The sequence below is a fragment of the Miscanthus floridulus genome, chromosome 2 (genome assembly GCF_019320115.1).
Source record: "Miscanthus floridulus cultivar M001 chromosome 2, ASM1932011v1, whole genome shotgun sequence".
Taxonomy (NCBI): Eukaryota; Viridiplantae; Streptophyta; class Magnoliopsida; order Poales; family Poaceae; genus Miscanthus; species Miscanthus floridulus.
In genome coordinates, this window is record NC_089581.1 from 58,058,218 (window position 1) to 58,071,551 (window position 13,334).

General features: G+C 40.9%; 2 protein-coding genes across 2 annotated transcripts in view; one reads left to right on the forward strand and one right to left on the reverse strand.

Annotated features, from left to right (window-relative positions):
- The first annotated feature begins 667 nt into the window (after positions 1 to 667).
- Positions 668 to 1,686, forward strand: LOC136536600 (L10-interacting MYB domain-containing protein-like). The gene is made up of 4 exons (XM_066528840.1): positions 668 to 976; positions 1,067 to 1,280; positions 1,484 to 1,556; positions 1,638 to 1,686. The coding sequence occupies exons 1-4, from the start codon at positions 668 to 670 to the stop codon at positions 1,684 to 1,686; spliced, it is 645 nt and encodes a 214-aa protein (XP_066384937.1).
- A 1,640-nt stretch (positions 1,687 to 3,326) lies between these two features.
- Positions 3,327 to 13,334, reverse strand: part of LOC136536601 (DNA-directed RNA polymerase I subunit 2) — a 36,749-nt gene continuing 26,741 nt past the window's right edge. The window contains 17 exon segments of the mRNA XM_066528841.1: positions 3,327 to 4,198; positions 4,560 to 4,808; positions 5,329 to 5,541; positions 5,787 to 5,930; positions 6,018 to 6,140; positions 7,287 to 7,362; positions 7,456 to 7,559; positions 8,297 to 8,371; positions 8,458 to 8,622; positions 8,699 to 8,863; positions 8,965 to 9,006; positions 9,008 to 9,168; positions 9,171 to 9,206; positions 9,453 to 9,459; positions 9,461 to 9,533; positions 9,613 to 9,740; positions 10,002 to 10,114. Coding sequence (XP_066384938.1) covers positions 3,761 to 4,198; positions 4,560 to 4,808; positions 5,329 to 5,541; positions 5,787 to 5,930; positions 6,018 to 6,140; positions 7,287 to 7,362; positions 7,456 to 7,559; positions 8,297 to 8,371; positions 8,458 to 8,622; positions 8,699 to 8,863; positions 8,965 to 9,006; positions 9,008 to 9,168; positions 9,171 to 9,206; positions 9,453 to 9,459; positions 9,461 to 9,533; positions 9,613 to 9,740; positions 10,002 to 10,114 — 2,312 coding nt within the window. The 3' untranslated portion in view covers positions 3,327 to 3,760.

Sequence of the window (13,334 nt, forward strand, 5' to 3'; positions counted from 1 at the left end):
CGCCGCTGCCAGCTGCGCGGCCTCGAGGAATACCGTATGTTGATCTTGCATTCTGAGATGAGAGGCAGATCTATGGCTTGGGAGTTCGCTGATTTTATACAGGTTCATTCCTCTCAGTGCAGAAGTTTTTCCTGATACCTTACTAGGAATGATTCTGCTACACTAAGCATAGCTGATTCTACAAAAGAACCTTCTTTGTTTCTAATGGTCAACATTTAAGCTGTGTTCACACTTCGACAAGTGTATAGTGTATGTACTGTACAAGGCTGCTAGGGGAGGGTTTTGTTGATTCCCAATTGATATTTTGTCTTTCACTATGTTCAATAGTCAATGTAAGTATCAAAGATCAGTGTAGAATATATACAATATGCATCAAATGATGGTATTGAAAAATATAATTGTCGTCAGTTGTCACTAATGTGGGACATCCAAGACTTGAGAACCAAAGTTACTCAAGAAAGCACCACCAATTATGTTCGCCATGTTGTTCTTTGGCGTTGTGCCTTCATGAGAATGTTCCCTGAAGGTATAAATTGAATGGCGATGCTAACAGTCCATGTACATATAAATTAGTTCCTTACCATGCATTCAGTCAATATTGCATTAGATGGCACTGTACTGGTTCTAAATTGATGAATGGTTTTTTTATTTGCCAATGACGCATTAGATGCCACTGTATGACAAGGCTAATTGGTGTTCATCGGAGAACAATGCTGTGTTCTGTGACCTATGCGTCGAAGAGATAAAAGCAGGGAACAGGAGCAATGGTTTGATGACCCGTAGAGCATATACAAACATAGCTCAGAACTTCTATTTACAAACTGGGTTAAAACATTCAAAAACTCAGCTTAAAAACAGATGGGATCGACTAAAAGGTCTGTTTACCTTTTGGATATGGCTCAACAAACAAACCGGACTTGGCCGAAAAAATGGAACAGTGGTGGCCAGTGACAAGTTCTGGAAAGAGGACACCCAGGTACCTGTGCCTAAATAAGACCAAACTTCTTGTCCACCATAAAGTTTGCATATGCATTTGTTGATTGACATACACTCTCTTTTTTCCTAGAAACATTCTGAATGGAAGAAGCTCAAAAGTGGCCCCCAAGAGTGCCTAGATCAGCTAGAGATAATGTTTGAGAATGTTGTAGTGAATGGTTCCTCCTCATGCATTCCTGGACAATACACTGACGACGCAGATAATGAAGGTTTTGAACCTGATGCCGATGGACATGATGAGAGTCCTATGAGTGTTGATATCAGGAAGAGATCTGGTAGTACTGGTACTTGTGCAACTAGTCCGGTGAAGAAAACAAAGAGCCCAATGGTCAAGATTATGAAGAATATATGGGCAAGCAACCTTCCTAAAATTCATTTTCTTGTTATCTCATAAATTTACAACCAGGCTAGTATAATAATCCTTAAATTATCATACTTAAATTACAGCCTGGTTATCTCAGATATTTTCTCCCCTTGATTCTTGTAGATTGCAATTTGTTTCATTCAGAAATCAAACTGCGTGCTCAGATGTTTTATGGTTGCATTGTTGTATTGGATGGGTGCCTAATTTACGTCGTTGCCTGTTAACAATGGTGATAAATGCTTCTAGCAAAATGAATATGTTATCTTTCATTTTTCAGTGATATGCATGTTTACCAAATCGATATGGACACTGGTACTGCTAGATAAATGTGTAACTGTTTCAGGAATCCATCCTTGTCAGATCACTATCATCCATATGAGACGAGACTCATGAACTTCTTAGGATCATATTAGTGCCTGATTTACCATGCCTGCTCTGGTCACTGTCCATTACTGACTGAGCAGTGAGCACAGGTTATGTTGTCTATCTGACGGTGAAACTCTCTTTGGTGTTCAGGTTGTCAGGATTCAATTGCAAAGTCTTTTTTTGTTCTTACTAATAAAGCTACTACCACTGCTTCCATATCCTAATGCACACACCTCATTAGGCTTAGGCTCCTCTAAACTTTCCTTGCTATTGTCAGCCATAATGGGTGCCAACTGCCAAGGTTAGGTGTTGACGTGCCATTGATTGTCATGTGGCCATGTGGGGCAGCCGGGGGTTGCATGGTAACCAGAAGGCGCCAGCAGCAATCAAGGAGCAGATGGCGCCAGCAGCAATCAAGGAGCAGCATGCAGATTTATGAACTGAGGCACATGGTCGTAGCAGAATTCTAGCTTTTTTTAACTTAGAATTCTAGCTTATATTAGTTATGTATAGATTACATGTATTATGTATCCCTCTAGCTCTCTATTTTGTTTCTTCGGAATGTAGGGGCATGTCTTTAGGCTGTACATGTACGTCAATACTTTGTTGGTACTAGTCACAAAAAAATATACTTTGTTGGTACCTTGTTCAATAATTTTTTATATTCACTAGCTCCTAGATATGCTTGAGATCTTGCTGTTCAATAGTGCTCATATACGCTATTATACAATTGTGATCCTGATGCATTTTGCCATCTTTTGTCTCTATGAAAGCTTTCATTGTCCACTGCTAAGATTAGGTAATATAGCTGCAAAGTCTTGGAAGATGGTGTCTCGGATTTAGTTTGTTCTCACATTCTTTATCATTTTTTTTACTTATATATAGAGGTTATTCACCTCATTTAGTATTTACTCCCCCGTTCCAAAATAAATGACGCTATGGGAAGCATTCTAGTCAAACTTTCTCAAACTAGGTTTATAAAAAATATTAGCAACATTTACATCTCCAAATAAGTTTATTATAAAAATATACTCAATGATCTTTATCTAATGATACTAATTATAAATCATAAATATTAATATTTTCTTTTAAATGTTCAGTCAAAGTTAAAAACATTTGACTTCTCAAGGAGTGAGAATGACATTTATTTTGGGACCGATGGAGTATTTGTTTTGCTCTGTTAAATTGTATTAGTAGTATTGTATTAGTCTCAATCTACTATTTCTAGGTATAGCATCATTTTTTTGACCTTTTGTATTACTTTGTTTGGACTATTGTATGTACTATTTGGAAGGGCTTCTAGGGGCTCCAACTCCTCAACTCGTGTATTGTTCATGTATTGTTCATGGTACTATTTATCAAAGCCGTTTTTCTCTCTTCTCCGACTGGGAGCCGGAAGAAGCCACTTTTTTTTTACAAAATGAACGTAGAACCAGGGGAAGCCATGCTTTGTTCATTTATTCTCTGTTCTTGGCCTTTGGGGCCCTTGTGCTGCTTCCTTCACTATCCATTTCTTATTTATATAATAATTCTACCACAGTAGGAGTTTCCCTTACTATTTTCGCTCAAAAAAGGGATCATACATGTTCCAAAACTCGGATAAAGATAAATTAGATATGGATCGCCAACAGAAGTCTGCGCAGACAGTAATATCGGCGAGGCTGGTAGCAGAAACCAACACCAACCACGCAATCAAGGACTAGCTGCTAGCGGCCTAGCCACTGTTGCCGCATGAGCTTCTCATGTCAGCTCTCCTACAGGGCACAGGTTACACAGCCACACCCTCCAGGCCAGCAGGCCTCAAGGAAACGGGACAAATGGTCGTGCCAAATCTCACTATCCAATTCTATATAAAGACATGATAATGAAAAAGAACGACCATTCAAAACTATAACTCGGATTGGCATTGATGTTTTTCTTACAAGTTACATCGGTACATCACGCCCACATATGAAACAACATATACCTGACCAATGGCTACATTTAAGCTTTTTCTCCTGCCAAGCACCCCAAGAGATGAACGAACGAGGAACTTCATGATTCTTGGCTGGGAGGCAATCCTGATTTGTTGCTCAACCGGAGGTCCAGCTTTATGTTCATGGCAGCCAGCTCAGCAGCCAGGTACCTGAACACATACGGCATCGCCACGGTCTCCATCCCCTTGCTTGTTTTGCAGGCCTGGCATGCAAAGTTCTTTGGCGGTCTCACAGTGGAGAGCCCAAGCATCTCGTGCTTGGCTTTCTTCTGGGTATCGGATCTGATCATTGTCGCAGTCAGCAGGCTCCCACAGAAGGAGCACACATCTGCGATGTGGTAGTCCGAGCAGGAGTGGAGCCTGTCATGCAAGAGGTAGGAAGACCCATGGGCAAGGAGGGCATCACGCTCCATCTCGCCGAATCGGATCCCTCCACCATGCTTCCTTCCTCCTATGGGTTGTCTTGTTATCTGGTCTATACGACCAGTAGTGCGGACCTGAATACATAAAGTAGCGTTAGTATTCAGTGAGAATCCCAAATTCCAAAGAGTAATGCTGGTATAAAGAGAGCGAAATTACACTTTCCAATTCACTTGTCAGGTACAGTTATTGGGCTTAATTTTTCCATGGTCAGTCTAATAAATAGATGGGGGCAAACCATTAAGGATTAACTATCCACAGTTCTACAATCCAGCATCCAGTACCGAAGAAAAGAGAGAAAAACTAGCTAAAGTACTTTGGAGAAAACTCATAGCCTCGTTCTTTTTTAAAAGAATTAAAAAGGGTTAACTGGATGGATATAGGGTGCACGAAAATATTGATGTAGGACCTGTTTCATATAGAACAAAAAACAATCACCTGGAATTTATCTGAGACCATATGACGAAGACGCTGGTAATAAACAGGTCCGATGAAAATCTCACAGTCCATCTCAGTGCCAAAAACTCCACTATAAAGGACCTCTTTTCCATGATAATTAAACCCATAAGATGCAAGCATGGGACCCAATTCGTCCACAATTGAATTAGGCTTGCGGGGATCCTTGTCCTGTTTGAGTGAGTTTGCAAAAGGTGTTGCATCAATGAACTTTCCATGTAGACTTCCAGCCTGTGAGGACAAAAACCAAGATATCTTTAGACAGAACGGCAGTGCTATAGGAGACAAAAAACAATTTATTCATAAGCATAGAACTTTTAGGACAACTTGTCTAGAAAGCATGTCAATGTCCTCCAAAGGTGAAAAGGGACAGTTTTCAAAGCGAATAAAGTGCAACCATCGACCACTAGAAAATAAATAGTACTGTCCTAAATTTGTGCTATTTAGATTTTCAGGAGCGCATAAGTGATAAGCCTGAAAGAAATATTTTTTTCAAGAAACTATAAGATCAAAGAAAAAGCTACATTCCAGCTAGAATAGAATAATGTTCAAATCAGCCAGTCTTAAGATGCCAACAGCTCCAGAAATGTCAACATGCCAACAAATTTGCATTAATGAAAAGGGAAAAAGAATGATTACAGTGTTAAATTTCATTAGTGTCAAATTAACTTCATTCCGGCTGTTCTCTGAAACAGATTACAGTGTTAAACAATGATTATGGCTTAGAACCTGTGAGAGAAGATATTTGTACCTTGGCTGCCATAGACTCTAAAAGCATTGCTATAGTCATTCTTGAAGGAAATGCATGAGGATTAATGATTAGATCTGGTCTCATGCCAGTATTTGCAGAGAATGGCATGTCAATGTCAGGCCACAACTGAGAGCAAACACCCTTCTGCCCATGTCGGCTGCTGAACTTGTCACCGATTATAGGGTTTCTCACACGACGTAAACGAATGTTCGCCTGCAAAAAGATCAAGTAGTGAAACACATGATAAGATCACGAAAACAAATTCGTAACGGTTGGAATCAGAAATACTAGCATTTCTAAAACTCACTGCACAAAATGCTATTTGAGTTCAAGACAAAATGCAAAGGGTGTTATGTGATTTTAAGAAATATATAGAGGATCCACAACACCTGTGTGATTGCTCTAATAATTTTCAGCCAATTGAAATTCTACTGAAGGTTACTTGAATGTAGGCTTACCTTCTGCAGGCCACGTTTTGAGCCTGCCCCATTGACAGCAACATAGTCAATAAATGCTGGTTCTGTGCCTTTTAGTCTGACAGGCCTTATCACGCCTGTAAGGCTATTATGGACACTATAGTACTGCTCGTTTGGATGTACAGCCTGTCCATGAAAATACATGTTATAGGAATTCAATAGCTGTTCTTGCACGAGAAAATAGCTTCTAATATAAAACGAACACATAGCTACCTGTCCAAGTCGAGGAAGACCATCTGAATCAATTGCAGTCCTTGTGTCCCTGGATAATACACTCTTTGCAAAGGTTTCTGGAACATTATCTCTGCTTTTTGTTGATAGGTCAATGCATTCAGTCTGCAGAAAGTATTCACAAGAAAAGGATTATTTTAAATGCTTTGAAAACTGAAGGGCTGAGAAATATTTGTTCCAAATTACACATTTATCCAAGCTTCCTATTGGAACATCTTTCTAATGCACATCTTGAAGGAACTCTATACCAAATAATCCAATTCCAATACAGTATATAGAGTAATTAAATAGAGTACACTGACATTTTCTTGCAAATATTTTTTTAAGAAAAAGAATAAAAATAGGGTGCCACGTGCTCTTGTTTTGATGTGAACAGATATCTTTTGATGTTCAAACTACAATATAATACAACAGACCCGATGCCCTCAAATTCGAAAAACACAGGTATTGTATTGTTGCATATGAAGGGCGGGCCTGGTGCAAGCGGTAGAGTCTTACCGCCTGTGACCGGAAGGTCCCGGGTTCGAGTCGCGGTCTCCTCGCATTGCACAGGCGAGGGTAAGGCTTGCCACTAACACCCAGACCCCGCACAGAGCGGGAGCTCTCTGCACTGGGTACGCCCTTTTTTATTGTATTGTTGCATACCATCTTATGCTCATAGAAAATACTCCCTCCTACCACAAGCAATGTATGCATGGGCACCATGAGTATCTATCTATTCCACAATGAGGATTGCCCTCTCGTCTTCAAAAGAATGTGAAGTTAAAGAGTAGCTTTTGATGGGCAAAAAAAATGCACATAGAGCAATTAAGGTAGGTTTGCATGTTTCAAGGGGTGGACACCAAATTGTGTGTCGATGTAATGTTTTTCTTCATTGAGTTTGGTTTCCTTGGTCTGTGCACAATGGTGGGCATGGACATGTTGTGAAACCAAAGGAGTACTGAGACTTACATTTACGATTTTGAACTCATTTATACAAATCATGACAAAGAGCAATATTATTCAAGACTGTAATTTTTTCAGCTAATCACACCAAACAACAATTCAGCCAACATCACTGATATCATGAAAGAAAATTTGGAAAGAAGAAAATAAAATAGCAGCGTGCAAATTCTAAGGCAGTAAGGCACTATGCCTTGGATTGCACCCATGACACCACTGGATTTGAATGAAATAGTTCTAAACCTATGTGCACGTAGCTTACATATCAGACCACAAGTAGTTATAATATATTAAAGAAACATAACTTGCCTGGTAAATATGTCCACGGAACATTCCACGATCAACAGCTGATTTATTCAAAATCATGGCATCCTCCATGTCATAACTATGTCACAGGTGTGATTTTCATCATATCAAGCAATTTTTTTTTAAAAAAAAAGTTCATATAAAATAAGTTCATATAAATCGAAAGGCTTACCCTGTGTATGCTAGCACTGCAACAATAGCATTCGTTCCAGATGGAAATTCATCCATATAATATTTGTTATATGTACCTGTCCGAACAATTGGTGTCTGAGGGGTCTACAGAGAGCATCAAAGACAGTAGAGAAGGTTAGCAGTACTTTCCAGCAATCAGTGTTATGACTTTTTTGGAGATTAAACCATATTTTGTTATTTTCAGAAAATACAAAACCACCTTTCAAACTAGCTAGATGGCCAAATTTGTCCTGTTTACATAATACAATGGTCAATGATATCAAGTTTTCAAGTTGGATTGCCAAAATCAGACTCCAGTGATAGTTCCATCGTCAAAAAATAGGCTTTACTCCCAAAAAGATACAGGTCAGATCTTGTTTCCGAATTCAGACGAGCTTGATGTGGTACACCCAAATTATGGTTTAACCTGAAGTGCTAGTCATAAATAAATCCTACCAACTTGGAAAAGGTTTGACGTCACATTTCCTTAAAACTATTGCATAATATCATGATTAACTGTAGATTATGCAAAAAAAACACAGATTTATAGATTCTGGCAGATTAATTAGGTATAGCTGGCCCCAACACATTGCAAAGTATTCTCCCTACACTGGAATTCTAATCAGGCAGAGATTACCAACTAGTGATAACTTAGAACTATCTGTTAACCCTAGCTACAATACCACTACCAAAAATATAAGTGTTTGTTCAAGTGTTTCAAATTGTTACTTCCTCGAGAAACATGCAGGTCTATATGCTATCAGGAAAACAATCTACATGTCCCAATAAAACAATTTTAAACAACCAAACAGTATAGCTCTTCTGTTCTACAAAAAACAAACCTGCAGATGGAATGCCTTTACATCAGTACGGAATTTTAGAGCTTGTCCGCAAAAACCCATGGTTTGCTTTGCCATCTGCGTACAAGGAGGATGACTAGGTTAGTCCAAAAAGGAAAGCATGATCAACCAGTCAACTATAAGGACAAGATCTGAGTACCAACCTGGCATTGGTACATGTTCCTAGGACTTTGGTTGTGATCAGACCAAGGTGTCAAATTGGCAACTACACTGAGAATAGCTGTAGGGTGGATCTCTTCATGAGTTGCAGGAAATTTTTCTTGTCTCCCACCATCCCCACCATCAGGACACCGTATCTCCATAAATGCCTAATTTGGAGTTCAAAATAAATTATTGTGCTATTGGTAAGAAGTTATAAGGAATAAGGAGTTGATCAAAAGCAACCTGTTCAAATGGTCCAATGAGCTCAATACTTTGCTTTCCATCAGATAGAATGAAAAGATTTCTGACAGGTCGAACAAATCTAGCTGGATTTGTAAAAAGGTACAGGCCAGGAAAAGCTCCACTAAAACTAAGTGGGACATAACCAACTTCCAGGTCTTCAGGAATCTAATAAAAAATTAAGCATGTTCCTGAGTTAGAACTCATAGCACAAATTTTCAAAAAATAAAGTCAAATGAACAAAAACATGATAACATAAGAGAACAGACCCCTGAGTGTGCCAGAAGTTTCAATGTACGAAGATAATTAACATGCTTTGTCAATCGTAGCAGAAGCAATAGTACCAAGAATGCACCCATCCAAATGGACATGGAGTACTTCTGGGGGACCAGTTCGCTCAATCTTTGGTAACACTGGGTTCATTCCAACATGAACCAACTCAGCAGAAAGCAACTTCTTCATTTCCCCAAAATTTTAACCACCCCTTCTGAGCTGTAGAACGATGAAATACCTGACACACCGAATATGACTGGAGCTAAGGAAATGATAGCTCACTATAAACTTTAGCTTGTACTGTACCCAAAAAAGACAAGCACACAAATATAAAAACATTTAGACAGAAGAATGCAGATGCAATACGCTGCCAAAGATGAAAGAGAAGCAAGAAATCAAGTATATAAAGGAGGCTGTGTTGTGTGTTCAGGGGGTGCTGTGCAGATTCAAATTCAAGAGAAATGACAAGATGAGAATATCTTACGGCATGTAAGAAGTCATATGATTCAGTAAACCACAAGGCTCTCCATCAGGTGTATGAACTGGACACAGGAAACCCCATGATCTACAAGGACATTTTCAGTACATGGTACAATGGATGCAAGCAAACAACAGCAGAATGGCCATTAAGAGGATAAACATACTCTGGGAGTAACTTTCTAACAGATGTTGTACGCATTTTAGCAAAAGCAGAGCCCCTATGAACAGAACGGAAGTGTGAGATATAACGATGAAAGTTGAGCCGTTCAGCTTGAATGGTCATCCCATCTCTCTGCAAATTTAACAGCAAAGCCATTATTAGTTCCAAATATTCTGCAGAAATAGTGTAAGCACCAGAAAGATCAGATGCGTATTGGAAACCATTACTGTAAACATTCAGCTTTACAAAAACAGGTAGCATTACTTGTAACACATGTCATGCTTCTCTAATCCCAAGAAAAAGAAGCAAATTCATCAATAAAGTTCAAGGGAAATGATGCATTAAAACTAAGCAGTACTTCTATGAATAAAGCAGGCATTGTAAGAGAGAAACCTGTGGAAGATCCAATCCTGATTGTGAATTCACTTTCCCAACCTTTATCATACTCTCGATAGCTCTACCGACAGATGTTGTATATTTAGTTAGAAATTTCCTTATCTCCAGTGCTACACAAATAACAGTATATTATTACTGATTGAATGTAAAACATGTGATATACCACAAAAAAAAGTTAACACTGATAGAGTGCAATGCACATCTCATCCAGAAGAACAGTGCAAAAGACTACAAACAGATAAAGAGTAAATAATTATGTGAGTGGATAAACTGATTATGTGAGCAAACAAATTGGAGACATGAACAATCTAATTGAACCACAGTATACCAAATTTAATTGGTCCATAAGACTTTGACCAGCTCAAAAGCAGGCATGTTACCTCATTATTCAGTGTTCAATTAGCTCAGTTTATGGCAATATTCAACAGCCAGAATATAACAAAAATATATAGAAAACTCAACGCCACACCCTTTTTCAGTCCCCGGGTTCAAATACAGCATGTATCGCCACTCAATACAAATGCTAGAAAATAAGTTTTATGCAAGAGGCATCAGGTGACAACTGTTACGGTATAATATTCAAGGGTATTAGCGTAATCTCCTAGTCTAGGGTTTCCCTCTGATGTCTCTCATGTACTCTATATATAGTACCCATTGGCCAGAATACAATTATCCAATTCAGTCATCATTACTCGTAACATAGTATCACAGCTCTAGAATTGTGATCCAATTCAGTTGCATCAGCGTCAATCCAAGTCCATCCATCTAAAGTTGGTCAAAACCATGTGTGTCCACAAATTCATTGTCTGACAGCCAATTTCATCATTTTGCTTATGGTTATCTGAGTCGCGTTGATTTAGCTAATCATCGTCGTCGTTGATGCGACTATGCCCTCTTGGTCCTTTTCGTAGCCGTTTTGCAACATATCGTGGTCAATGGCAGTTTATTTGTCGTCATCACCGTACTGTCCTGCTGCTTGCAGTCATGCAGCAGTGATCTGTATATTCTTTCTTTGGCTTGATTTGACACATCTCTCTATTCTGGTCGTGTTCAAAGTATCCAAAGCAACTATTGTTTGTGAAGATTTGAGGTATTTGCTGAAGTACAGGTTGTGAAAGCAGTACCCTCTCGTGGATAAGGTCATTTTGTACATGGACACTATTCAAGAGTTGCACGCTCCAACGACGTCTTCGATTTTGGATTTTGGATGTACTAGTTTTACTTTTTTTCAAGTCTAGTGCATAGTATCAACCATGAACTCTCCAAATGCAGCGATATTGCATTCGCGTTGCATTTGAGATAGGGTATTAAGGTCTCTAAGGTATAATAATCAAGGGTATTAGTGTAATCTCCTAGTCTACGGTTTCCCTCTCGTGTTCCTATATACTCATTGGGCCTCAATACAATCATCCAATTCAGTCCTCATTTCGTAAGAAAAAGGATAAAGAATGAGATAGGCTTTAAATTCTCATATTACCAAGTGGTCATGTAAAGTTGTAAACAGGGTCATTTTTGCATCCTCGCATAATATTGCATTGAACTCTCCTTTTTCCGAGGACCCAAAGCCAAATATAGGGCTTACTAGTTATTTATATTATTCATCCTCACGTCACCACATCCACAGCAGATCTTACAACAAATATTATGCAGCTGAATCTAGAACCACAAAACTAATGGAGATACTGTAACAACCCAAAAATCCATACACTAAAAATACCAACCACAAAATTTTTCTCAAAAACTCTCATGTGATGATGAGTGTCATGCAAAGAAACCCAACCTAAGAGATGCATTAGGTCTAACCCCAACACATGAGCATGGCATGTCATTTGTTATCATGTTTATTTAAATGCTGACAAAAGAAACATAACATACAATGTTAACTAAAATGGTGATTTGGATTTTCATCTGTTTTATGAAATGCCTAACAACTCCTTTAAAGAAATACACCATAAAGTAATTAATACTCAAACCAGAGAATAAAGGTTTAAGGAGAAAACTAATTCTAATTTTTGTATAACAAAACTACACCTATTTTGTTATACAAAAATAGATAAATAAATTCCTAATATATATATATATATATAAATGATATGGGCATCAAATCTAAAAGGTACACCAATTTGGAATTCAAATTTCAAACCAAATTTGAATTCAAACAAAGGAGAAGAAAAAAGAAAAACAAAAGGAAGAAAAAAGAGTGGAACCAGCCTCGCAGCCCAAGTGACCGGTCAGCCCAGCCTGCTTCTTTTCCCCAGCCAGCCCAACTCGCTCACCCGGCTTTGCTGGCCCACGCAGCCGCAAGCAGGCCTGGCCTGACCGCGCCAGCCCAACGCGCCAGCACGCCAACTCGCGCGGCCAGCCTAGCTTGCGGCCCAGCGCGACGCCCACACCCGTGCGCCTCCCCGCCTTCGCTTGCAGCCTGTCGGGTACCTTAGAACGGGGTACCCCGAGCGAACATCAAAAGGGTCGCTAAAAGTCCCATCAAAAAATAAAGCTAGAAGGTAAGCCGTGGACCCCTCACCCGCCACGTCCGAGCTCACCAGGCCCTCCGCCTCGCCTCGAGCCTCACGCAGGAGGTCCCGGCGTCCTGACGCAATCTCCGCCTCGCGCGAGGCCCTCCACGGGAGGCCTCGGCAGGGAACACGATTTCCGCCTCGCGCGAGGCTCTCCACGAAAGGCCTCGGCAAGGAGTCCGATCTCCGTCTCGCGCGAGGCCTCATTCTCCATGTGGCTCGAGGCCAGTTCGTCCGCAGCCCGTCGCCCCCCGCCTCGACCAACCCTCCCGACAGCGCGTCATGTCTCATTAATACTTCAACCACTCCCGCAATCTCAGTCGGACGATGGCTCGACGCCACAGAATGGTCGACGGGACCCGAGGTCGCATCAGCGCCATACCGGCTGGGACAGGGCACGGCGGGGATTACCGGCCACTGTATTCTGACGCTGTGCCCACGATCAGCGCCCACACTACACTGTGTCCCGCGATCCCCGCCTCAAAGACAGCATCGCACGGACAACGTGGCCCGGGTCATCACCGCCTCCAAGCCGGCGCACCAGATCAGCCGCCCACTCGGGGCCTCGGCACTGTGCACCAAGGTCTCGGCTATCTTGGGGTTCGTGCCCGCCGAGACCCCCCACTGCGGTGCAGCCTCGGCACCGACTAAGCCTCGGCCTCGCGCACAGTCCGTCCACAGTGGCTTGCACGTCCACCGCCACACCCACTCCGAGGCAGTCCCGGGGCTCCCACGACGCACAGGATCGGATGGGACTAGCACGCCGCCCCAGTGCTCCAAGGACGGACCACTCCGACGACTACGCCGCCACAGG

Bases quoted from the DNA above. Each gene is read 5' to 3' on its own strand.
- LOC136536600 (XM_066528840.1), top strand. From the start codon at position 668: ATGCCACTGTATGACAAGGCTAATTGGTGTTCATCGGAGAACAATGCT. The intron at 1,281-1,483 runs GTACTTGTGCAA...TGATTCTTGTAG, and splicing joins GAAGAGATCTGGTAGTACTG to ATTGCAATTTGTTTCATTCA. The intron at 1,557-1,637 runs GTGCCTAATTTA...TTCATTTTTCAG, and splicing joins TGCATTGTTGTATTGGATGG to TGATATGCATGTTTACCAAA.